Here is a 23,411-nt window from a genome sequence, read left to right as displayed (position 1 = left end):
GTCAGGCATATCTGTTACTTCTTCCAGGATCCGTGGTATAATCTTCGCTTCCTGCTTGGCACCAGTCACGGATGATGCATGACGAATCCAAGCTTTCAGTCGAATCTCGATGCCATGTTGTATATGCACAGGGATATTAGGCATACGAACATTTTGCAGGCCCTTGTACTGCCCTCTCGTGCTCATAGCACCCTCCACATTTACTTGCACTGTTCCATTATTCTCCCTTCCACCCCATCGTTTGTGACGCTCAGGCAAAGCGGATGCCGCCAACATCAAAAGCCATGACGACGTTGGATACTGGGCCTTCCGTTGGTAATACCACATGTGCGAGCGACGAGCTTGACTGGTATACCAGCGCCGTCGGCGAGACACCCTGTATGCCCTCTCCTCCCCCTGTCCGCGCTTGCCGTTCGTCTGATCGCGATCCGCAGGCGCAACGTACATGCGGCTGCGGCAGATTTGCGACCAGTACTGTTCGTGTAGCCGACCATGCTTCCTCGAGTGCACGTACTGACTCAGGGGCTGACCGCGGCACCATCGCCGTTTGCGTGCACAGATGAAGTGCCCCAGATGAGCCGCGAGCCTCCTGCAGACCACTGCTACGACATCAAGTGTACGCCGTCTGGCCTCGCGCGCATCATGTGTCTGGCTCTGATATACTTGCTCTAGCCACATGCTGCTGCAACTCCATCTCGTTCGCGCTCAGCATGCTGTGCCTGAAGTACGCGCTCACAGCCGCCTTCCTTCTGCATTGCGTTTAACAGGCTTTATGTCCTCCTAAGCTGCCAGTGGCTGGCAAAAGACGGTGCAAGCATCGACGCCTGTCAGTCCTGCTAATTATGCGATATGAAGGCGAATGCTCACGGTTAGGTGCACGCCATTCGTAGCGTCCGGGGCATATTACCAGTACCGGTGGGGCGATGATGTTACTTATTGTGGAGACGGGACAAACCAGTCGTGAGTCTGCCGCGGCGGATCTGGTATCTGGGCCGCAAACATCGGGGCTGATGGTGTGCAAACAGGCTCCCGGTGACCGTCCAGACTTCCGTATGCGAGTCTGGCATGCGACTCGACGACGCGCTATACACCATGTTTTGGGCCGACGGGTCATGGTATGTGCGCTCTCGCTTGATCCGCCTCTGTTGTATTGCATCTGAGTCCATACATGTTCTGCGGCGTGCAGGAACTAGTGAGTCCGTGCATAATATTCCAGCGCTGCGCATATGATGGAAAGAGATCGCAGCACCTCCTTCCGAAACCAATGGTCGTTGGACGATATTACGCATGGCAATGGAACGTTTACGCACTGCGGGAACAACAGTGAGGCACCACTGAGTACACCTTCCAGCGTAGCTCCCGGGACTAGGGCTGACACGATCCGGCATGCATCAACGAGCACGGCCGCCTTGAGCACCACCACGACGCAGGCCTATGCGAGCTCCGGCGCCCCATATACTGTGCACAAAGTAAACATAGGTGCTATCGTGGGCAGCATCGTAGGTGCGGGACTGGCCCTCCTCGCGTTCTGCGCGGTCCTACGCATGAGACGACAAAAGACCAATACACGTACGCCGTACGACAGGCCGTCCATGATGAAACGAGAAACTGTGCCGCTCAGCCCATATTCTGCGCCATTGGTGCAGTTGGGAACTGGTGAGTGATGCTCGTTTGTTATTGAGATCCCTGTTCAAGCGTTATGACCCTGTCATTGCATTCCCAGCGGAAGACAGTCGTGTACCCACACAACCAGCAAGCAAAGCACGCATGGGGCTTCAAAGCAACGAGCATGTCCTATCTCATGCTGTTGCGGCCTCGGGCTCGGGCTCTCAGGCAGGTATGGACGCGACGATGATGACGCCTTTGTACACCGAGGATGAGGACAACGTGGCAGGTGATTGGCACAACGGAGAACGGGTAGAGTGTGCTTTGTTCACGCTGGGAGCGCTCGAGCCGGTTGAAGATGCTGGGCAAGTCGATACTGAGGAGTTTCCACCACCGCCCGCGTACCGTAGCTCGTGGGGGTCTTCTTGATTCAGGCGTATTTGCTCGGCCTAGAATAGTGATGTGAGGGAAGTCGTGTAGGAGATTGAATCATATGACGCCATAATGGGGCACATACGATTGGATAGCATACAGGGAGCTAGCGCTATTGAACCGTATGCTGGGACAGTGTAAGAGCGACAGACAAGGGTATAGTGTGGGTTAATGGGAAGATAGGTACTATGTGAAAAAGGCTGGCTCCCATCAGGAATATTGCTTCTCAGTGACACGTAAGTTATAGCTGTGAGACGCACTGAGGGAGAAAAGAACGCATCCAGCACGGGTCTCCTCCATAAATTTCAATGATAAAATAGAGTTACACTACATCTGACGCATGCGGAGATCCTTCGCAGTGTGAAATCAGGGACGGTACGTTTGCGGTGTTGTGTCCAGTCGAGTCGGGGAGAGCGCCGGTAAGCCTTCAATCTCGAGATCGATGCCAATGAAGACATTGATCATCTCTAGATCTGCCTCGGACTACAAAATTTGAGCGGCGCTTTTGCATGTGGCCAAACCATGCATCTCAGTACAAAAACCGACATTGGGACCCACCCCGATGGATTCCATTCTTCCCTCCTCCGCCCTCCTCGAAGGTTTTGATACTGGTTATACCTTGCTAACCGTCTCTCCACGTAAAACGATTACCAGCCTCAAAGTTCTGTAATAACCACAGCCTTAGTGTCGTGTGTACCGCCGTGGCCGTCTCAGGTTGACTGCGACGAAGTAGGTAACTACTTGGTCTTGATTGATATGTGGCTCATGACATTTCACAATGACAGGCGGTACGCCGGTAGTGCTGCGGTAGCGTGCGCTTCATAGGCCCCATGAGGGCCGCTATCATTACCTGCTATTCACATGAAATAATCTGCGAACGTTTGCTGACAAACACCTGCCGGCTCCCTCACGAGGTGAAGCATGAGCAGAGCAAGAAGATGAGCGGGACACAACTGGGGAGCGTCTAGTCGCATCAATGCCGCTCGCTGTCATCCTCCTCGGTTATTTACACGACCACTAGGCTCTAGATGCTGCCCACGCTTTGTCGGCATGGCGCTGCCGCTTGCTGTATTCTTATACGTACCCTCGATGCTGTGCTCCTCGTGCTCATAACGTTTTTCTCGTCCAGGTTCTCTTCGTTCCGACGCTAATTCTCTTGGTCTCTCAGCCCATAGTGCTAACATATTGCCTACTACATGCTATATTTATTCGCACCCGCAACCATTCTGGTAATCTCTGCCCTCGTAGGCGACGCGTCCGCCGACGGGAACACTACCTGTGCAGGAAACGCGCTTGATTGGTACACGAACGCTGTCGGAGAGACACCATGTCCGCCTCCGCTCTTCTTGCCGTATCTCTGCTCACTGTGACCATGTCCGACAGGCACGACCTATCAACGACTGCGACAAATATGCAACAGCGAATGCAAGTCTCACGCTGTGCTCTTTCCAGCGACGACGAGCTGACCGTGGGCATTCTTCCAGATGAGGTGCCGTCATTTCGCCCAGATACTCCTGGAGACAACTGCGACGACCAAGTGTGTATGTCGCCTCAGCATGCCTTGTCACGAGCTGCGTTGACCAGTATCTGCCATGTAGCTGCCTGCTGCTGCAACTCCATCTCATGGGCACTTAGTATGCTCTGCATGAAGTAAGTAATTTCATCCCGTCATCGTAGCTCTCGCTGAGTCGCGTGTCGCCATTCCTCCTCAGCTGCCAGTGGGATGTAGGCAGTAACGACACCAACGGCATCGATGCAGGTATGTGATGTCTTGTATCAACCGCCGGTCCGGTCAGGCGTGTATGTCTTATTCATCAACATACGCACGTCATAGGGAATGGTGCCTACTACATATACCGGTTTAGCGACACAGATGGCCAGTATTGCGGACCCGGAACCAACCAGTCGTGAGTTTTGTGCTCTTCAGGACGTACAGCGCGTTTCAGACGTCCAGACAGCCTCCCCACGGCAATACCGACATCCGACTCGACGATTTCCTGTACGTCCTATTTTGGAACACCGGCGCATGGTACGTCGCCTCCTCGATTCAAGTGGTCGATGTCTGATCAAAGCTTTGTTTCGCCCAGGTTCTAGTGAGTATTTATAGAATGAGCGTGACGCCGGCTCCTGACAGAGAAATTTAACAGCTCGTACACACGAGAGTGGGCGCAGCAGGACCAGGCAACAAACGCAAATAACACGTTTCAGCACTGCCCATCCACGTCCAGTAGCGCTGGTATAAGTAGCACCACGGCGCTAGCCGCCACGCCCAGCACAAGCTCATCTTCTGCCTCGTTTTCGAACTCCCAGGGCTCAGGTGCGTTTAATACAGGCTCAGCAGGTACTAGCCACGAGGTCGATGTTGGCGCTATTACGGGTGGCGCCGTGGGCGGCGTTGTAGCGCTCGTGGCGCTTGGGCTAGGCGCGTGGCTTGTACAAAGGAGGCGTAGCAGCAGAGAACGCGGGACCTTCGAAGTCGACGAGCCGTCCGATATAGTGACAGCTCAGGATGCAGCTTGGCTTGAACAACACCCCGTAACCCCCTTCGCGGTGCAGAAAACAAGTGAGACGTGTTCGGTATCATCCTCGTGCAGGAACTCTAACTACGCCTTTCAGCAGACAACGAGACGCCACGTGCACACGAGAAACACGCGTTGCTACGACATACGGACTCGGCCTCCAGCTTGGGCTCCGAGAACGGAAGCTCGAGTGCTGCGCCAATCGCGGCAACAAGCCCGAGCAAGGCATTGTATAATGCGTCTACAGTCATGTCTGATGAGCATGAGCCAGCACGGGAGGAGGACGCCGGGCGCATCGATGGTTCTGGACTACCTCTGCCACCAGCGTACCGCAGCGAGTGGCAGTCTGAATGAGGACGAAAGTGCCAAATGATCCAGAAGACATTTGCGGCACGGGTCCGTCTTCGCAATCACTGCCTGTGCTGATTCCCGCCTGTCGTTGTATCCACTAGGAACGGATTAGGAAAGGCGTCGACTCTCTTTTACTGGTATTTATAGTGTGGTTTAGCGAATAGGTGTATGGTAGATCGCAACGGTCATCCCACTGGGATTTGATTTCCATGAGCTACGATAACATCATAAGTATGCGAGATGGAGCTCGCCCTTGGTGACATTCCAAGCACACACGCGATGGGGTGACAGCAGCAGGCAGCCAAGGTGCATATTCCGCATACAGATTTACCTGGATCAAACTGTGAGTCACAGGGATCCAAACTCGAATCATTCATCCGCACCTGCATGTATACGAAGTCGGATGTCGGCTAACAGTCTCTGAGGAAAAGGGCATTCAAGTAGAGATATGGGCAGTACGTTCGGCTCTGCGATTGCTGTACGACGCGCCCGATCTGAGTGATTCAGTAGAACGACATACCAGAGCTAGCAGACATAGCGATCATAACCAAATCTATTGGAGTACTTACAGGTATCGGATCGATGCGATGGATTAGCAAAGTGATTGCAAAACTCTGCTGTGAGTTGATATTAAGCACAACGGTGTTCCATCGGTTCGTGGTCAAATTCGACGAGAAGTATCGCCTGAACCTGCACAGCTGTATATAGATCGGTCTCGCGGATAAGCTCGAACACATCCAGGCGGCGCAGACGTAGGAAAGGGACACCTTTTCAGGCTGGCGATTCATTGTACAGCGAGACACAAATCACGAGAGGAAAAACGGCGACAGATAAACATAACGCTTACAGCTTCGCGAGGCATTCCATGAGCACAACTGTCTCAGGTACTGTAGTCTGCATAGATTGAAAGGATGGTGCGTAGTCAAGCTCGGCCTATACGGCCGAAATGACACTGGAAACGTCATACGACCCATACGTCAGCATTATACAACATCAGCGCACATACTACGCACCAGTAACTGGCTCCTTTGCGCAAGCATGAATATCCAGGCTTCGTGTCCTGACTGCACCTGAACATCTGGCACATCAACGCGCTACTCGTAGTCGAAAGTTGAAGAGGGCGCATGCCACCTTGGCTAACGAGAGGCTCGATGCACCGCTCTCCGATGAATACAGCATCATCCTCTAGCCCCGCCGTTACGCCCCGCACTCCTCCCCCGCCGCCTGTCACTCGATCTCCATCAGAGCTTCTTTATGCCGCGCTCGCTTGGTGAGCCATGCGACATGGTTGCGCCAGTCACGTGGGCGTACGACCACGACGTCCTTCGGACTCAACACGACGTGATACCGCCCTCAGGGCCGAAAGCACCCATATATGCAGGGGAGGTAGCGTGGGATATGTGAACGGATGTGAGGCGGCAATATCGGCGGGCACGAAGTCCAGCTGGAAGTCGGCCGTATTCTAGACGAGGAATGCGGTGCGGTCGCAGACACAGGTGAAACAGCAACGGGAAGTGGGTGCGCGCGCGAGTGTGCAGCTTTGAGCTGGTCCACCCAAGCGATGAGGAGTGTCATGTAGTCTGGTTATATCACAACCAGCCCATCCTCATGAAGCACGAGTAAGCCAGCTATACCGCCGCAAATGGTGGCATGTGTGCCGCGCATGAGGAGAGAGTTTCATGTCGAATGCCTGCAGCTCGAGAACAGATACGGCGTGCACGATGACCTGTCCTGGGAGAGCGAGGTCCCGCTAACCTGGGCTTGCAGCGCAAAAGACGGAAGGAGCAAAGGTAGGACCCGTGAGCCACCAGTGCGCATGTAGGCTGACAGGATAGGAGCGCGCAAATGATTCGAATAAACAATGCGAAAGATTCACTCGAGAGCACGCCGAGGGAGGAAGGGAGTGTCACGGAGAATGAGCGACACACGAGAAAAGGAAGATCAGTTGCCAATTTGAGCACCCGATCGACATCTCAAGCAGCGCATACCTAATAAGGAAGCCAACCAGTGTGTTTGCTCCGCCACTGCTCAAAGCTGGTCCTAGTCCTGGAATACATCTCTTTGGCATTGACGCTTCGTCAGGAGATTTCAGAATGCAGCGCAGCTTTCTGTCCCTCGAGAATCAGGCATATGTGCGATTCTGTCTACCACGAGTACTTCACGCGGAATGCCATGTTCTTTGTCCTGATTGCGGAGTCCGAACTGTGCCTCTCGTGTGTAAAGACTCGGTCACAACAAGCACCAAGGAAGCACTTATGGTAATTGAGGGGAACTCCGCACGCCGTTAGATCTCCGCGAACCCTGTGCATCAGGCCACCTGCTTTGGCCGCCGTCTTTAGCACTCCCTCTTGCTCTCGACACCCATCCACAACCCCTGGACATTATACATCCTATAACCAACTTTCCAAGATATCAACTTACGAACGTATCAAACTACTGAATTCCCTCTTGGTGAGTGTCTATATTGTTGTATGCCTTCTCGCTTGATGAGGCCCGGCACGCCACTGGTTCATTTTGTGGCGCCGTCCTTCGACGAGACGACACCGTTGGATAAAGAGAGTATGGCTGACACAGATGCTCTATTACGCTATACAGGGAACTCCATACTTTGAATCACCATGCTCTGGCTCCAGATAGCCAGCCAAATTGGCATCGGCATCTTCACGTTTCTCGTGCAGATGCAGATGCCCAACAACCTATATCTGCCTCAAATAGTTGGACAGTTCATAGACGCGGCGGCTCCTAACTTGGTCTATATTGCTGAAGAGGTTGTTCTTTCGTTCCGGTGAGTGCGGTCAAAATATGCACACGCCACATTGGCTCACTTTGTCCTTGTAGGTCCTCTCGTTCCTCACTCCCGGCTCCTCCAACTCGGACTTCACTACCTCCGTCGCCAACCACGGATTCCTGCAAGAATCTCATTCTCTGGACACCCACGGCCCTCGCTGTCGCGTCGCAGCCCCCGGCGCTTGTTACTCCAGTGGCGGCGCCGTCGTCGGTGCCTACTACCTCAGTGTCGACCATCGAATACGCGTTTTCGGACAAAATGAACTGGCCGAAGGATGCGAGCGACTCGACCCACCACTTCTGTCCGGCTTATCTCGCATCCATCGCTCCCGCCTGTCACCTTCTGCCCCTTCACCTCGTAGCTGTCGTCATGGCATTCACGATGGTGTGGGGAGTGTGTGCACTTGTCAAGTTCTTCAGAAGTCGACGCCGTGTGAGGAAAATTGCTTCCCAGAACGGTCTGCAGAGATCTACCCAGGTGAGTGCGCGCGTATTATTGGATGTCACGCACACTAATCATAATGTGCAGAGCAACATCGTTGCCAAACTGCCGGAGATACTGCATGGCGGCGCACCAACGCAGTCCAGAATGAGCTCTCTGGACTGCGAGGGTGCATCGTCGGCTGTCTCTTGCGCCTCTGCAGACTGGGATTCATTCAGTACCACTCTCCCACCCTCACCCTCGGAGCCCACCAGTTGCGACGTTTGCAACTCGATAGAAGCTCAGGGTGTCAGTTACTGGTTAGGTGCGAGCCGCTCGTCTTCATCTGATGCGACGCTGACTGACCATTGCGTCTAGGGCATATTGTCCTAGTGTGTCTCGCGACACTGCTAATCAACGTCCTGGCCCGCCGTTTCACACCCGAAGACGCAGCCGCATATACCCTGGCAGTGCCGATGATGCTTTGGAAGGACCATCCAACTCCTCACAGCTGCAGCCGCTTTGAGAGAGAGGATATATCGGATCTGAATGTACGTCATGCTGGTTCCACGATGTGTATCATTGTTTGACGACATCTCTGCGCAGATTCCCCAGCCCTCGGCTATCCATGAGACCCTAGCACAGTCCCCGGAACCTTCTACCGACGGCGCATCGGTGCAATCAGGCCCGCCATCAAGTAGTTCATCACAAGACACCACTTCACTCAGCTCCTTTGCGGCAGCTCTTGTGTCTCAGGACGCGCCAGATGCGCTCGACAGGCCTCAACAACGCATCGGTGCCCATCTGCTCCCTGCGTCCAGCCCAGCCGGTCCTTCGTCGCCCCCCAGTGCCTCGTCCAAGTCCCCGGAACCCTCCCATCTAGTCGCACCCATGCCCGAGACAGACACATCGGCGCGCACCATGCTCGCTTGCGAGAGGTACACGAAGATGTGTGCCAAGGCAGTCGAGATGATCAAGCACAAGAGCGCACGTCTGGATCAACTGCTACCGGCCCTGGTGAACGAGCGCAATGAACTTGAGGCGTTTGTCGAGCAGGAGGTCCAGCGCGCGAAGGAGCTTCAGGCCACATGTCAGCGCCATTGTGCCCAGCTCGCGGAGGTCTATGCAGAGACGAAAGCGCAACAGGACGAGGTATCTGGACAGCTGGAAACGTTAAAGTCGACACGTATGCGGCTGGGTCTGGAACGCGAGAGGGCGAGGAAGGAGCAAGAGCAGCGTGCGAGGAAGCGGGTGCACGCGTATAAGGAACGCGCGGTCATTGGGGCTAAGCGCATGCCGGCGGAGCAGGAACGCGTCGAGGTCGGGCAGATGCGTGTACAGGCCATTCCGATGGAGCTAAAGAAACAGCCCAAGACACTGGAGAAGGAGTCTGTGCTGCGGGAGGACGAGCGTCGGTGCGATCAGGATGTGCAGGCGAGACATCTGCGGGATCAAGAGGCGCAGACGGACGAAGAGCGCATATGCGAACATGTCGCACAGACGGATCACGCAGAACGACGGGACGCACACATGGATCGAGGAGATCTGCGCGAGCTAGGAATGGCGACCGACCGTACGGAAGGTGTGCGCGAACAGGAGGTGCAGGCTGATCCTGCAGATCATCTGTGCGACAATGGAATGCAGACCGAGCAGGAGAAGCTGCCAAGCAAGGACCACGGAGATGTGCTTCATGACGTCCACGGGGAGGAACATCTGGACACCGAACAGACTGATCAGGTATCTGGCGAAAGGGGAACTCAGGCGGACGCAGACGACTGTCATTCACAGAATACGCAGGACTCACAAGGCGAGGAGCCAATTGAGCAAGCCGGGCAGGTCGAGTGTGTCGAGCACGTCCAATGCACCGATCAGGTCGAATCTATCGCGCAGGTCGAATTGGTCGAGCAGGTCATGCGATCTGTGCAAGCTAATCACAATGAGAGCTCCAGCTGTGGGCTTGACGGTCTCCCTCCCACTCTGCTCGCGTCGCTTTGGAAAGACAAGAAGCCAGTTGCGCAAGCCGGGCAGGTCGAATTTTTCGAGCAGGTCATGCGATCTTTGCACCACGAACAAGCTTATAATGAGAGCTCCAACTGCGGGCCTGACGGTATCCCTCCCAATCTGCGTGCGTCGCTTTGGCATGACAAGAAGCCAGTTGCGCAAGCCGGGCAGGTCCAAGATGCCGGGCAGGTCCAAGATGCCGAGCAGGTCCAATGCGTCGAACAAGTCCAAAGCGTCCAGCAGGTCCAATGCGTCGATCAGGTCGAATCTGTCACGCATGTCGAATTTGTCGAGCAGGTCATGCGATCTGTGCAAGCTAATTACAATGAGAGCTCCAACTGTGGGCTTGACGGTCTCCCTCCCACTCTACTAGCGTCGCTTTGGCAAGACAAGAAGCCAGTTCAGCAAGCCGGGCAAGTCCAATGTGCAGGGCAGGTCCAATGTGTCGAGCACGTCCAAGGCATCGAGCAGGCTAAACACATCGAGCAGGTTGAGCAAGCCGAGCAGGTTGAACGCGTCGAACAGAGCGAACACGTGGTGCAGGGCGCACACGTGGGGAAGGTCCAATGCGTCGAGCACCCTGTTGCCACAATCCTGCATCAACCCCTCAGTTCAACAGCAGGTGCCTTCAACCTACAACAGATCGTACCATTTATGCAGCACGAGCTACCTCAGCATAGTGGGAGCTCTAGCCGTGGGTTCACGTTTGACTGTCCCCCTCCGCGCCAGCCCCCTCCGCCTGCGTCAAGTTGGCTGGACGCGTATGTTCAGGCTTCCCGATCGCAGGCTGTGGCTCAGACCTCGGCTCCAGCGCCTGCCTCGGATTGTGCGTCTGCCTCGGATGATGAGGATGAGCCTGCCTCGGTCGACGTGCCCCCTGCGGAACCCCAGCCGTCGTCCCCGAACCCACCTACAGTCCCTGCAACAGAGCCCGTCCGTCCCAGCCCGTTTGCTGACCCCAACGCCGCACTGAAGGCGTTCTGGGCGCGCTTGCCTCCACCGCAAGCGCAGGACGTACCAAGTGTGCAGGTGAACGACGTGCAGCCGCAAGCTGCTCATGTAAATCCAGATGCGATGCAGCAGCCCTCAGGAACGTACCAGTTTGGCTTCAACAACCCGCGCTATGAGGTCGTCGTCCACCAAGGTTACGCACAGGGTCCCAGTGATGAAGATAACCGCCCTGTCGTCCCATTGCCATCCCGTGCCATACGTCGCCGCCCTCAGGTCTCACTGCCATCCCGTTCGAGACGTCTACAAGGTCAGCGAAGCACCGCGCAATCCCTCCCGCTGGGCTCCACTGCAGAACAGCAGCCGTCTAACGGCCAATCCAGGTAAGATCCATCTGCACTGCGAGTCTGTGACTTCTACTAATTGCGCCGTTGACAGCGCGTCCCCGGGTATCTAGGACGCAGAACTGAGCTCCGCTACGGCACGGCCAGCGTATGGGCCGTCGCAGTCCTGGAGCGCTCCGACCACGCTAGCCTAACATGGCCCCTTGCTCTCGGCATCTGCGTCAACTATGAGCATACCCTCGTCTCGTTCTGAAGAGCACGCGCAGCGTGACTAGTCATATTCGATGGGTCAGATGGCGTTCCTGCGACAGGGTCGATCGGGGATGGACTAGTGGCTTCCTACGACTAGATTGCCATAGCTGGTAGAACTACAGGTAGACACGCATGTCGAAGACGGGAAGGCGAAGAGATGGAGGAACTGGCACAGCGATAGAAATCAAGAGATGGAAGAGGTCGACGCGGCCATGAAGCGTCGACTGCGTAATGTGAGTATCCACCACGCATTTTCCAAACACATTCGCTTACGCGCCGTTTGTGATTGTGCACAGTGATAGATATGCCGTAGGCCTGAATCGGTCCCAGCTTGAGGTTCTCATCGCTCTCTATGCCCCTGTGATCATCATTCTGCGCCAATACAATACCCCCTTTCTCTGCAGCGTCTGTGAAATGTACCTGTGTCGATTGCGTGATAGTCTTTGAAGAGTGTGTTCGCCCATAGTTCCTTGTCTTCGTCGGACCCTGCACGGCAGCATCACGCATCGATCCAGCCCGATTTTTCGTAGCCTCATTGAGGCGCTCTCTGGACTAGTTCCTCGTATGAGGGCTTGCTAAGATACTATCAGCAACCTCACTGATTGCATGGCGATCGTACACCCTCCAGAGGGCGATCGCTCATCGACGGCAGTCAAACAAACATAACAGGTCAATCCAATCTTACACTTCTACCTCTTGTTAGCTGGGTATTCCACATGACCACAGCTCATGTTGTGGCTATAAGTTACTGGCTACACGCTCTAGGTACCTATACACAGTGAAACAGTGATACGCTACCGAGACCTGGGTGAATCGACGCCAAATGAAAAGCTCGTATTCCAGTAATGCACGAAGTTGCGTCCCATTGGTGAGATACTTACGACTTTCCCGGTAGGTTTTTAGTCTGGTCACGTGGTGTACCAAGCAGTTCGTCCTCGACGAAGTCCCCCTGCCAGGGCGGGAGCAACGCGAATTGTGGGTGGTCAGCATTCTCAGAGTGAAGTACAGAGTACCACGTGTATGAATGTTCAGTCCAGCGGGATCTACCGCCCTGTGACTCGAGGCCAATGTACAGCAGCGATGGGATCTGCGCGGCAACCTGGGTACCTAGATGATGCATGTCAGAGGGAGACGAGAGCCCTACGCTCGGTGGGAGCGTCAAGGCAATGCCAATGAGCGGTACGGAAGACAGGCCAGCCAGGTGCGCAATCTACGTGACAGATCAGTGCGGCATGCGACGCTCACAGCCTGATTGGCTCACAATGCAGGACTCTGCAGATTCCGCGTCCCCTCCCAGTAACGCCTCGAGCAAGAAGTCGGTTACGAGGAACTCGGCGAACCGCACGCTCGGCACTGTGTTTGCGATGCATGACAGGATACGTGAATTCATTGAGCATGCGAGCACCACCGGGGCTGTGTCCCGCAGCAGCGCGAGCGTCCCTGCGTACCACGCCGCCTCGTCGATTGCGTCGAGGTCATAGTGCAGCTCCAGCCGGCGCACTGGACAGGCGAGCGGGAGTGGACAGCCCGTGACGACGTGGTCGAGCGCAGGCCAGACTGCTGGTCGGAGCGTGTCCACGACGTCCAAGTCGAGCGTAGGCACATGGAGATACACCAGCGCGGGGAACGCGGCGGCAAGGGCGGCCAGGCTTCCGACGTTGCCCCAGACAGAAAGGCGGCGGACGCACGGCCAGACAGTGTGCGGCTCCAGTAGCGTGAGGATGTCTGGCCTGCGCGCGAGCGTGAGGCTGGTCAGGCTGTGGGTCAGGCTGTGGAGGAACCTGTCGCGCTCAGGGGCGAGCAGCTCGGAGGGCCTGATCTGGCGGTCGTCATTCGCGGCATCTGATATATCGAGCTCAATATGTGAAGGCCGACTGGAAAGGCGAGTGATCAGGCGCAGCGAAGCAGGCCCAACGTTGATTAGGCGAATGCGGTGCAAGTTAGGACAGGATGCCAATACATCTGCGATCACCGGCATGGCTTCGAAGAGGTACTCTGCTCTGTCGATATCGACCACGCGCAGCTGGCCGGCATGACGCAGGACTTGAGCGAGACAGAAGGCGGGTGCATAGTCATGTGTGGTCTTCCATTGTATGCTCTCGGCCGCGGGAAATGACCTGAAAGCATCGTCCCGGATCCGGAGTATCTTTAGGCATTGTGCACGCCGAGGAACGTCGCCAAGTATATACGCACAGTACTGCGCGACCTTGCTTCGCTGTGCGCGCGCGGAGTTGCTGAGCGTGACCTCGGAGAGATAGCGCGGCATGGCAGTCGCATATGCCACGCGGGACGTCATCGCGAGCTGGAGGGCATCATAAGGGCGGAGGAGAGACAAGACAACGTGCAGCACATCGAAATGGAGTGATAAGAGATCCATCGGTGGAAGGAACAGGCTAATTCGTGCAGCCGTCTGCCCGCCTTCTGCGAGATTCGCATCAGCCCCCGCATCGTTCATCATGTTTACTTGTTTATCCACTCTGAAATTAGCTCACCTCTGCAGCCTCAACGACGTCCTGCCGCCGTAAGATACTGACAGCACTTCCAGAGACCCTTGGTCGATGCGTAGGGATAGTCTTCGCTCGGGGTGAGAAAACGACCTTCAAATCCTTATGTCCGTGATATGATGTGATTGTCTTCAGGCTCTAGGCATATAAAAACTCACAGACTTGGAGTCAATCTTGCGCCTCGTTCTAAAAGAGTAGTGTACAGTACGCCTCAGGCTCGGCCAGCTGTGAACATAAGTTGGGGTTAGGGTTGAAGCACCTGCTCACGTCCGCTGCTCAGCGCTCGTGATCCACTCTCTCGCTACCTCCTGGATGTGCAGCCAACCTCGACGGCAATTCCGGTCCATGAAATAGCACAGACCATGCTAAATCTGCCTAACAAATGTAATCTTCTGCAGCGATGCCATCTCAAGCCTCGAACGATTTGAAGACGTCTTTCTGCCGCATCCGAGTCGTCTCAATTACCCACCAATGAATCACGCAAACTTACCGGACTTTCCAATACCGGGTCGTCAGGTTGTACATTGGTGTACCGTCGCGTCTCCGAGTGACCCTGGATACTTCTCCTAGCTGTCTCTTACCAAAACGGCTGCTTGCTCAATTCACGACTGCTCAGATGGCGACAGGATCACATCGAGATACGCCAGCGAACACTCTGATGCTTCGCAGATGCGCCACCAAACTCTCTATGACTGTTGGAATTACAGTATGTCCCGCTTGTGAAACTGGACCTGCGCTTTTGAGCAACATTTCTGTGATGATGCTAGATTCTACCTGCAAGGTATCTATCGGCAAGCACCTTAAACTGTTTTGTGGGGTGTTCATGATAGATAAAATGTGTATCTCTATCTCGTGATACCGTTGTGGCGCTCTTTCCGCCGCTCGTAGTCATTATGCAGGCCAAATGTGGCTGGCTGTATATCATCTTCGAGAAGCACGGGACGACCTAGACGCTCCTGCGATAGGCAAGAACCGAGATAGCAAGCTCCCTGCCGTGACTGGTGCGTAATGCGAGGGTCAACAACATGATAAGTGCCTTGCCCCGCCCTCGATACATGCCCACTCGCTCGTCCAGCCTCGAGCTCACATAGACATGGGTATGACGAAGATGAGCAAGTGAGTCACATGTGGTGTCGCATTATAGTTTCACATTCATGAACGCTATCGGCTAGGGATCACGCTATACAGGATGATGTCGATGCCTTAGAACTGGCTCGGTTGGGATACAAGCAAGAATTCAAACGCGCCTTCTCGCCCCTCGAGGTCTTCGGCCTGGTCTTCAGTATCTTCGGGCTCTTCCCCTCCATCGCGTACGTCAATCACACTGTCGCGAAACTGTATCTCACACTGTTCGCTCTAGCTCCGTTCTGACTTATGCTCTGCCGAATGGCGGCCCCGTCGCACTCGTGTGGGGTGTAAGTTGCACATACAACAATCCTTCCGAGTGCATGTGTAACCAGATCATGTGACAGTGGGGAGTCTGCTGTGTCTTCCTTGTCCTCATCTCACTCGCTCTGGCGGAACTGGGCTCCGCGGCGCCCACGTCCGGCGGGTTGTACTACTGGTCATTCAAGTTCGGCTCCCCGCGCTGGCGGCGCCTGCTCTCGTGGATTGTCGGATGTGCGTCCCTGGCTGCGTGCCTTGGCAAATGTTGACGCGCTGATTCGCTCCCCGACGCAGACTCGAACACGATTGGCCTGATCGCCGGAGTTGCTTCGGTTGATTGGGGATGCGCCGTGCAGTTGATGGTGCGCCTACGTTTCTCTCCCGGGCCGTTTGCGCTTCGAGCTATTGAGTGGTGACGCTGAGCGATTCTCTGGTCCGGCCAGGCCGCAGTGAGTATTGGTTCCAATCAGACGTTCACGGCGACTACGGGCCAGACATTGTAAGGACACATCTTTACTCTGAAGATCACTGCGCGGTCACGTATTGGACTAACATACTGAACATCGTGACAGCGGCGTCTATGTTGCGATCCTGTTATTGCATGCTACGATCTCCTCTCTGGCGACTGCGATAGTTGCCAAATTACAAACTGTCTACGTCGTCCTAAATGTGCTGTAGGTCTGACCTTGATGACAGCTTGTCTAACGCTTGACACGCAACATAGGCTATGTCTCGCCATCATCATCGCCTTACCTGCGGCGACACCAGAGGAGTTCAAGAACCCTGCTAGCTACGCGTTGGGAGGATTCACAAACTGTATGCCAGCAAGCTTCAGTTGGCATAGCTCTACTTTCTGATTCATGAAATGCAGTCAGCGGCTGGCCAGATGGATTCGCGTTCTGCTTGAGTTTCCTGGCGCCCCTGTGGACCATATGTGTGTCATTTGATGAGAATTGAGATCCCGCCCTAACACCGCATATAGCCGGTTTCGACGCCTCGCTTCACATCAGCGAAGAAGCCTCGAACGCGGCCGTCGCAGTCCCTTGGGCATTGATAGCGGCCACCACTACTGGCGGCATACTGGGTTGGGGTAAGGGAGATACGAGTCGGGGATGCGAACTCATTACTGACACGCCACTCACTCAGCTATCAATGTCGCGATTGCGTTCCGAATGGGTACGGACGTCGAAGGGATCATGAATAGTCCCATTGGTCAACCTATGGCTGCGGTGAGTGGATATTGCTGTCTCACAATCATTTGGCGTGCACACGGTTACTCCTGGCGCCAATTCACGGTCGACTCATAACACGTATTGACAAACACTTGTCCAGATCTTATTCAACAGCCTGGGACAGAAAGGTACTCTTGCAGTCTGGTCGGTGGTTGTTGCGGTCCAGTAAGCTTTGACCACCTCGTAACTCTCCTGCACAATGTCGCTCAAATTTCGCATGAATCAGATTCTTCATGGGAACGAGCTCGGTACGTATACACCACTCTGCTCATTGGCTCAGTAGTATCGGGTGTTGACTCCAGCTGTCATTCAGTTGCTGGCGAGTTCCCGCCAGACGTTCGCATTCGCACGGGATGGTGGCCTTCCTTTCTCGCGTTATTTATACCGTGTCAATCGCCACACGCAGACGCCAGTCAACTGCGCCTGGTTCTCGGCCTTCATAGCGCTCCTCCTTGGGCTCTTGGCATTCGCTGGCTCCACTGCCATCTCGGCCATTTTCAGCCTTGGGGTCGTAGGCCTCTATATCGCGTACATCATCCCAATCATCAGCAGATTCGTAGGTGGAACAGAATGGAGGCCGGGGCCGTTTAACATGGGCCGGCTCGTAAGCTTCTCCTTCCTCTGAGAACGTCTGACACTGTCTTACCGCACTTTCTCGTGGTGGCAGGGGTTGCCGGTAGCCGCCATAGCTGTGGCGTGGATGATCTTCTCTATCGTCATCCTGATTTTCCCGAGTTCCCCGGACCCGAGCGGCCCCGACATGAATTATACAATCGTGGTGCTTGGCGCCTGGATATCGCTCTGCTTGGTATACTATTATTTCCCCGTGTATGGCGGCGTGCATTGGTTCCACGGACCCATTGCAAACGTCTCATCGGCGGGAGATGGGCAAGGAGATACAAAAAGCATCAATGTCGAGGACGGAGAGCCGTATATAGAGAAGTGAAAGTACCATGAGAATTTGTTGCACTGCCTTCGGTGTACTTCGGACGTTATCTGATATCCAGTCCGCTATCATGGGTATAACCTGCGAGCCCATCTGCACCCCATGGCAACTCGCCCAGAGCCTGTACACGCGTCAAACATCCCCGTGAGTGAATTATCTCCTTACGATCTGTTGATCTGCACCCCTGGGAAGACCTCGCAGAGAACGTGGTGAGTGCTCGTGCCGTATATGTACATATATTCCACGTCTAATAGGCTTCTTTAGGAACTAAAGGCAATTTCATCACCTCAGCCGTTTCCTTCCTCGCAGTCGGAACGTAAGTTGCCACCGGAAACATCATTTCGCCTCACACGCAAGCCTAGAGAACGCACGACCTCAGCACCGCTAGGTTTCACACCATGCCCCACAGTTCGGGTTGGTGCGTTCTGATGTGCCACAAAAGCCCGGATCGGGCATGCCACTCAAAAGGAGACTATGCAGCCTGAGAACTAGATGGTGCCATGTTGATGGATGTTTTATATTTCGAACTTGGCAGCCTGCTCAATCACACGAAAGACATTCCTGCGTGTTCTCCCGGTAGCAGACACATACACGTCCAGGAGGCGCGGACTACACGACCATATATACTTTGAACACGTACGTACCTTGCCCCCATATCTTGCGCTCACGCCTTCAATTGACGTCTAATCGTTGGCAAGATGGCCCTGCTCGCTCTCAACCATGACGTGCTGTTCGAGATTCTCTCGCAAACTGATTCGAGATCTGCTCTGAACCTCTCGATGGTGTCGCGCAAAGCATACGATCTCAGCCTACCGCAAGCGCTCTCGGACGTTACCCTGTCCCGCTCGCAGAACCAGGTCAGATCGTTCTGCCAGTTCATTCTTGCGGACCTCCAGAATCGTCTCCCATACCTTCGTCAACTCACCATTGAGTGCACAAGCTTCGGCGTTGCACGCCATATCGAGTTTCACAAGACTGTCGACTTTTCTGCCGCGTCGGATATCGCAGAGCTGCTCGAGAAAGCAAAGCGCCTAAACCGTCTGTCCGTCGCATGTTTCGAAGGCCTCATTGCGTACGAACCACGCATCGGCATCGCCGTTTGCGGCATCCCGGACCTTGCAGATCTGGCCTTGCACAATTGCGGACACCTGACCGTCGCCATGCTTCCATCGCTGCGCAGCAGACCACGAAGGCTCGCGTTCACTTCCTTATTCAACCGCAGCCTACCATCATTCTTCCACCGTCTCATCGCTGTCGATAGCATTGAGACGCTTGAACTGTCACATCTTAGCCTCACAGATGGAAGTCAGCCGCACGAGGAGATTCACGAGATTCCTTACATGCCGTCGGTGCGCTCCTTAATTCTGAAGGGATGCACAGCTCGAATGTCGCTCTTCGTGAGAGCGATGCCAAACCTCCGCTCGCTGCACATCTCGGATGTGTACAGCAAAGTGGATGGCAACTCGGACCATCTCAAATCCGGATGTTGGCAGGGTCTAGCCTCCTTGAGAGGCAATGTACCGGACTTCCGTCAGTGGAAGGTGGTCTGTCCAGTGCGGCGGGTGCAATTGGATTTGACTGCGTTCCATTATCCCGATGCCCTCAGCGTCATTCGCCACACTTCACCTATCGTGCTCTCACTTCCGATGGAAACTAAGCTCATCGATACTACGTTCTGGGGTGATCTTATCACGGCAACTCCTCGCATGAGATACCTTGAGGTGTGCCTCGACGAAGGCAGACAGCAGAAACTGAATGACTGGATGGTGAGTCTCGTGATACATGTAATCGATTGTTTAACTGTTTTGAGCGACAGAATATTGTTCCTGACATCCTCGGGAACTCGTCCATCGTTGCTCTCTCCCTCTGCGTTCGCAGGACTCATGTCATGGGCTCAAGACAAGAGCCCTGCAACAAGGAAGAACTTCGCAACACGGTATTCAGGCGGTTGCCGGAATGCATCAGGGCGGCCATTCCACATCTGAGATACATCGGTGTGTCTTTGGCAAACAAGGGAGAGAATCCGTTCGACGGCAGGGGCATCGTGCCAGTTTGGTGGCGAATAGGGAGCGCACGGGAACTGGTGCCCGTACCATCCGATAGTAGCGTTGACATACGCGAGCGTCTGTTGAATGCAGACTACGAACGAGGCAACCGTGTTCAACTTTAGTTCTCTGTATAGTAAGTCCTATGGCTCTCATATCCTCGCCAGCTATCTTATCTTACGCAACCGGAACGTCTAGCGGTGCACCCAGTCCTAGCCGCTTATACGGAACGGGAGGAGATACGCATTGCCGCCCATGTACGAAAGACATAGGAGCGGCTTCCCGTAAATGAGTTTCAAAAGACCTCACTGTTGGCTATGCAGTTCCTGGGCAGCGAGCTGACCTTACGAACTGGATACGGCTTGGGATTACGGCACTGCCGCCTTACTAGAATCATTTGCGCTTCAGCTTCGGATCGCTAGCTGAGACTCCACACTCACAATTGGGTCGCGATCCAAAGACCTATGGCTTGGCGGTGCATCTACATCATCGATCTTGTATTAAAGGTGTAGATATACAAACGGGCCTCGGGAGCACGTTCTCGAGAAAGAAGTAGAAAGTGAACCCTCAACGCACATTCGTCGTAATGACATGTATCCACAATGGACGTCGGACACGTATATAACTTCTTTCACAAGATAAATATATCATGGCGCACATTTTTGCATGACAGCCATCGGTGTCCATGAAAACGTATCTTATCGGACGAGACGCCAGCGCAAGATGACTTGCATTAAAGATTGTGGTCATGAGGGTCATTATTAATAAAGTACGAAAGAGGCGGCTTACATGCTCACGAATATACACGCACAAGAAGGGCATAACGAGTGGCTCTGCAGTTCGAAAACGATGCGACGGGATCCAGACGAAGAGGTAGCGAAACTGTGAAACAGGAGGAATACGACAGAACAGGGACAAGTCTTGATCATACGATAGGATAACGCCGCTCACCAGAGCAGCTACTAGAAGTGATGTATGCTATACCGAAACCGAACCTTCGGGTTTTATCCGCCATAAGACTGCCCCGGTGACCACGCTGAGAACGAGCAGACCTACGGCTGCCGATAGATTGAAGTGTGGCTGACAAAGGTTGTGTCAACCCAGCGGAACAGAAGATAAGTAAACGGGACGACGTACCAGGTCTTTGGGCGGCGGCCGCGTCTGTGAGTCGGTTGCTGTCCCAGACGCATCGTCCGAGGACGACAGCGGATGGTTCAGAACTGAGGACTCCGGGGTGATCGGGAACGGCATACCCTTGAGACTCCTTGTCGGCTCATCCTCGCCTGCAGCTGTCGCCCTGTCACTGGCCGCATGCGATTCCGTGTCGCTGATGCTCGAGTCATCAGCGGTCCAAGGCAAGCGCCGCCGCCCGAGTGGGTGAGATTCGGTGGCGTCGCCTGAGATCGACGATGCCGACGAGCCTACCTCCACGCCAGCAGCCATGGAGGCAGACCGCGAGCGCGAGCGGCCTCTTGACGAGCTGCTGCGTTTTCGCCTCTGTCGTGGGCGCGTCGACTCTGCTGACAGGCTGCGCGGGCTAGGGGGAGTAACGAGGCCGCCGCTGTGGGTAAGCTTTCCGTTTCCGTTCAGAAAGGAATGTTGTTGCGCAGGCAGCGCAGCTAGAGTCCCGAGCATCGACTCGACCTTCGAAACGTTGCTGCCGACGCCATCCTCGACGACCCGGATGCGCGTCTCCCACTCGTCTTTCGCGCGGCGCAGGCGCTCCCGCTCCTCGGTCCACTCTTCCTGCACGTTGCTCCAGCGGCCTTCGACGTTCTTTTTCCACTCGTTCACCATTTCCGTCAGCGACTCCCGCGTCCTCTGCTCGGCCTCCTGCGCTGCTGAGTCGGGGAGTTGCTCCGAGCGCATGGCCTCAGCTAGTTGCTCGGTGGCTTCAGTCTGCACCTGAACTTGTGAGCGAGTGTCATGCACGAGACTCTCCAGCGAGGCGACCTTCGACTCTAGCAAGGAGATGGTCGATTGTGCAACCGAATGCTGCGCCTCAAGAGAGCGCGAGAGCTCGAGCGCAGACTCCAATTGCTTCGAGAGTGTCGTTAGCCGCTCGCTGATATTGTCGGGGACCGCAGCGGGTATAGGGACTGGCGGGGCCGCGGGCGGAGGAGACGGCGACCGAGTGCGTTGCTGCGGCTCGTATCTGCTGTGATCGTGGTCGTGATCATAGTCATCGTCAGACATACCCATGCCCGTTGGCTCTGGCGTGCGCGGACGACCCAGCTCATCCCTCCGCCTCCGCCGCTGCTCCTCTTCCTCCTCCGCGGCCAGCTGCTCCTCGTCCTCCTCGTCGACCCGGTCGAGCTCGTGCGGGACGATCGTCGAAACGCTGCGTGCATCGTCGTCGTCATCGGACATATAATGCTGATCATGTGCCATGTTATCGTCGCGCCCGTATTGGTGGTGGCGTCCGCTGGGACTGCCGCTGCGTCCGCGAGACGTGTCCATCTCGCGCTTGCGCTCCTCCATGAGCTCGCGCAGGGAGCCGACTTCGCGCTTGATCGCTTCGTGCTCGGCGAGCATCGTCTCGAGGGAGCGGATTTTGTCTACGTGGCTTGCGAGAGACATTTGAGTCTCGCGCAGTTGTGACTGGAGTTCCGAGAGTGCTAAACCCGATTCTGATGATGACGGCGCTGCCGGCGCCTGTTGTTGTTCAGATTCTTGCTGCTGCTGCGACTGAGGAGGCATGACTGGTGGGAGATTCGAAGGATGCGGAGGGAGGTTCGGCGGCTGCGAGCGACCTACAATGAATAAAGAGCCAAGGCAAACATGCTAAGCGACGCACCAGGTTGCCACCGAGGGTATCATGTATCTCATTCATCGCACTCGTCAGCGAATGCAGCTCGGCGCCCGTGTCGCGGCTCTTCTGCAGCTCGCCCTGCAGGCGGCTCAGGATGTGGTCAAATGTGAGCCCGCTCTTGCCGGGCGCGCGCATGTTCCCGCCGCGGTCCCCGAGCCCGATGAGGCCCTGCTGGAGCGACGGGCGGCGCTGCTGCCCGGGCGCATTGGGCGGCTGGCCCGGTGCGAAGCTGAACGCACCCGCTGCAGGGGGCGCACCGCCGCCCGCGCCGACCCCGTATGAGGCGGGGCCCGCCTGCGCCTCCGCGCGCGCAGCGGCCTGCGCTTCCTGCTCGGTGAAGACGCACACGACGCGCGCGGCGACCTTGTGGTGGATGATTGTCTTGTTGTCCTCGCCGACGATGTCGATGCCGAATTCCTGCGCTGCAGCGTGAGGCGGGCGCCGCGGGCGGGGAGAGCGCGGAGATACGCACCACGATGTCGTCCGACTTGAGCTCGAAGGGCTCGGACTCGACGCCCTCGGGGCTGAGGCGCTCGCCGTTGATGAACGTGCCGTTCGAGCTCTTCACGTCCTTGATGAAGATCTGGGCGCAGCGGGTCAGCGTCCGCGGATCCGCGTGCGCGCGGGCGGCAGGTGCGCCGCGGCGAGCGGGCGCGGGTCGGTGCGCACCTTGGCAGCCTCCTCCCACACCTCGGCGTGCTGGCGCGAGAGCACCTTGGAGTCGAAGTACCCGTTGCGCTCGGCGGGGACGGTCTTGGCGTTGGTCTGGCGGCCGATCTTGACGCGCTGGCCGTTGATGAGCGAGATGTGCTTGGGGACGAAGGAG

General features: G+C 55.6%; 8 protein-coding genes across 8 annotated transcripts; 5 read left to right on the top strand and 3 right to left on the bottom strand.

The window, feature by feature from the left end:
- Nucleotides 1-492: 492 nt before the first annotated feature.
- POSPLADRAFT_1139360 (hypothetical protein) lies at nucleotides 493-2,034 on the top strand (the record flags this gene model as incomplete). Its single annotated transcript, XM_024485024.1, has 7 exons — nucleotides 493-616; nucleotides 673-724; nucleotides 768-826; nucleotides 891-960; nucleotides 1,026-1,115; nucleotides 1,247-1,656; nucleotides 1,724-2,034. The coding sequence occupies 7 exons, from the start codon at nucleotides 493-495 to the stop codon at nucleotides 2,032-2,034; spliced, it is 1,116 nt and encodes a 371-aa protein (XP_024339956.1).
- A 1,330-nt stretch (nucleotides 2,035-3,364) lies between these two features.
- Nucleotides 3,365-4,910, top strand: POSPLADRAFT_1045597 (hypothetical protein; the record flags this gene model as incomplete). The annotated part of the gene is made up of 9 exons (XM_024478801.1): nucleotides 3,365-3,411; nucleotides 3,490-3,574; nucleotides 3,673-3,687; nucleotides 3,715-3,796; nucleotides 3,872-3,944; nucleotides 3,992-4,066; nucleotides 4,185-4,354; nucleotides 4,379-4,600; nucleotides 4,654-4,910. The coding sequence occupies 9 exons, from the start codon at nucleotides 3,365-3,367 to the stop codon at nucleotides 4,908-4,910; spliced, it is 1,026 nt and encodes a 341-aa protein (XP_024339955.1).
- A 2,615-nt stretch (nucleotides 4,911-7,525) lies between these two features.
- On the top strand, nucleotides 7,526-11,661 carry POSPLADRAFT_1140438 (hypothetical protein; the record flags this gene model as incomplete). Its single annotated transcript, XM_024485172.1, has 7 exons — nucleotides 7,526-7,692; nucleotides 7,746-8,172; nucleotides 8,224-8,440; nucleotides 8,494-8,666; nucleotides 8,722-11,260; nucleotides 11,341-11,374; nucleotides 11,556-11,661. 7 exons carry the CDS (start codon nucleotides 7,526-7,528, stop codon nucleotides 11,659-11,661), a joined length of 3,663 nt encoding a protein of 1,220 aa, XP_024339954.1.
- Nucleotides 11,662-12,426: 765 nt separating this feature from the next.
- Nucleotides 12,427-12,964, bottom strand: POSPLADRAFT_1039462 (hypothetical protein; the record flags this gene model as incomplete). Its single annotated transcript, XM_024477547.1, has 2 exons — nucleotides 12,922-12,964; nucleotides 12,427-12,870 (listed from the first exon to the last, which is right to left on the bottom strand). A coding segment is annotated over exon 2 (221 nt), but the record flags the coding sequence as incomplete, so codon positions are not given.
- Nucleotides 12,883-14,689, bottom strand: POSPLADRAFT_1140476 (hypothetical protein; the record flags this gene model as incomplete). The annotated part of the gene is made up of 5 exons (XM_024485176.1): nucleotides 12,883-13,502; nucleotides 13,854-13,962; nucleotides 14,153-14,266; nucleotides 14,323-14,350; nucleotides 14,655-14,689. The coding sequence occupies 5 exons, from the start codon at nucleotides 14,687-14,689 to the stop codon at nucleotides 12,883-12,885; spliced, it is 906 nt and encodes a 301-aa protein (XP_024339952.1).
- A 568-nt stretch (nucleotides 14,690-15,257) lies between these two features.
- POSPLADRAFT_1055225 (hypothetical protein) lies at nucleotides 15,258-17,728 on the top strand (the record flags this gene model as incomplete). The annotated part of the gene is made up of 15 exons (XM_024480614.1): nucleotides 15,258-15,280; nucleotides 15,337-15,474; nucleotides 15,525-15,579; nucleotides 15,637-15,784; nucleotides 15,845-15,912; nucleotides 15,994-16,049; nucleotides 16,123-16,224; nucleotides 16,275-16,366; nucleotides 16,422-16,484; nucleotides 16,533-16,640; nucleotides 16,697-16,779; nucleotides 16,883-16,947; nucleotides 17,009-17,030; nucleotides 17,096-17,386; nucleotides 17,450-17,728. The coding sequence occupies 15 exons, from the start codon at nucleotides 15,258-15,260 to the stop codon at nucleotides 17,726-17,728; spliced, it is 1,593 nt and encodes a 530-aa protein (XP_024339951.1).
- A 102-nt stretch (nucleotides 17,729-17,830) lies between these two features.
- Nucleotides 17,831-20,164, top strand: POSPLADRAFT_1138853 (hypothetical protein; the record flags this gene model as incomplete). Its single annotated transcript, XM_024484956.1, has 7 exons — nucleotides 17,831-17,872; nucleotides 17,993-18,044; nucleotides 18,264-18,364; nucleotides 18,427-19,077; nucleotides 19,264-19,494; nucleotides 19,867-19,909; nucleotides 20,097-20,164. The coding sequence occupies 7 exons, from the start codon at nucleotides 17,831-17,833 to the stop codon at nucleotides 20,162-20,164; spliced, it is 1,188 nt and encodes a 395-aa protein (XP_024339950.1).
- Nucleotides 20,165-20,868: 704 nt separating this feature from the next.
- POSPLADRAFT_1138902 (hypothetical protein) lies at nucleotides 20,869-23,196 on the bottom strand (the record flags this gene model as incomplete). Its single annotated transcript, XM_024484962.1, is given in 5 exon segments — nucleotides 20,869-22,515; nucleotides 22,571-22,798; nucleotides 22,859-23,002; nucleotides 23,058-23,117; nucleotides 23,134-23,196. Coding segments are annotated over 5 exon segments (2,142 nt in total), but the record flags the coding sequence as incomplete, so codon positions are not given.
- Between the last annotated feature and the right edge of the window lie 215 nt (nucleotides 23,197-23,411).

Source organism: Postia placenta, assembly GCF_002117355.1.
Source record: "Postia placenta MAD-698-R-SB12 unplaced genomic scaffold POSPLAscaffold_5, whole genome shotgun sequence".
Classification (NCBI taxonomy): domain Eukaryota; kingdom Fungi; phylum Basidiomycota; class Agaricomycetes; order Polyporales; family Adustoporiaceae; genus Rhodonia; species Rhodonia placenta.
Note: the sequence above shows the minus strand (reverse complement) of the source record. Positions and strands in the feature narration are given on the sequence as shown.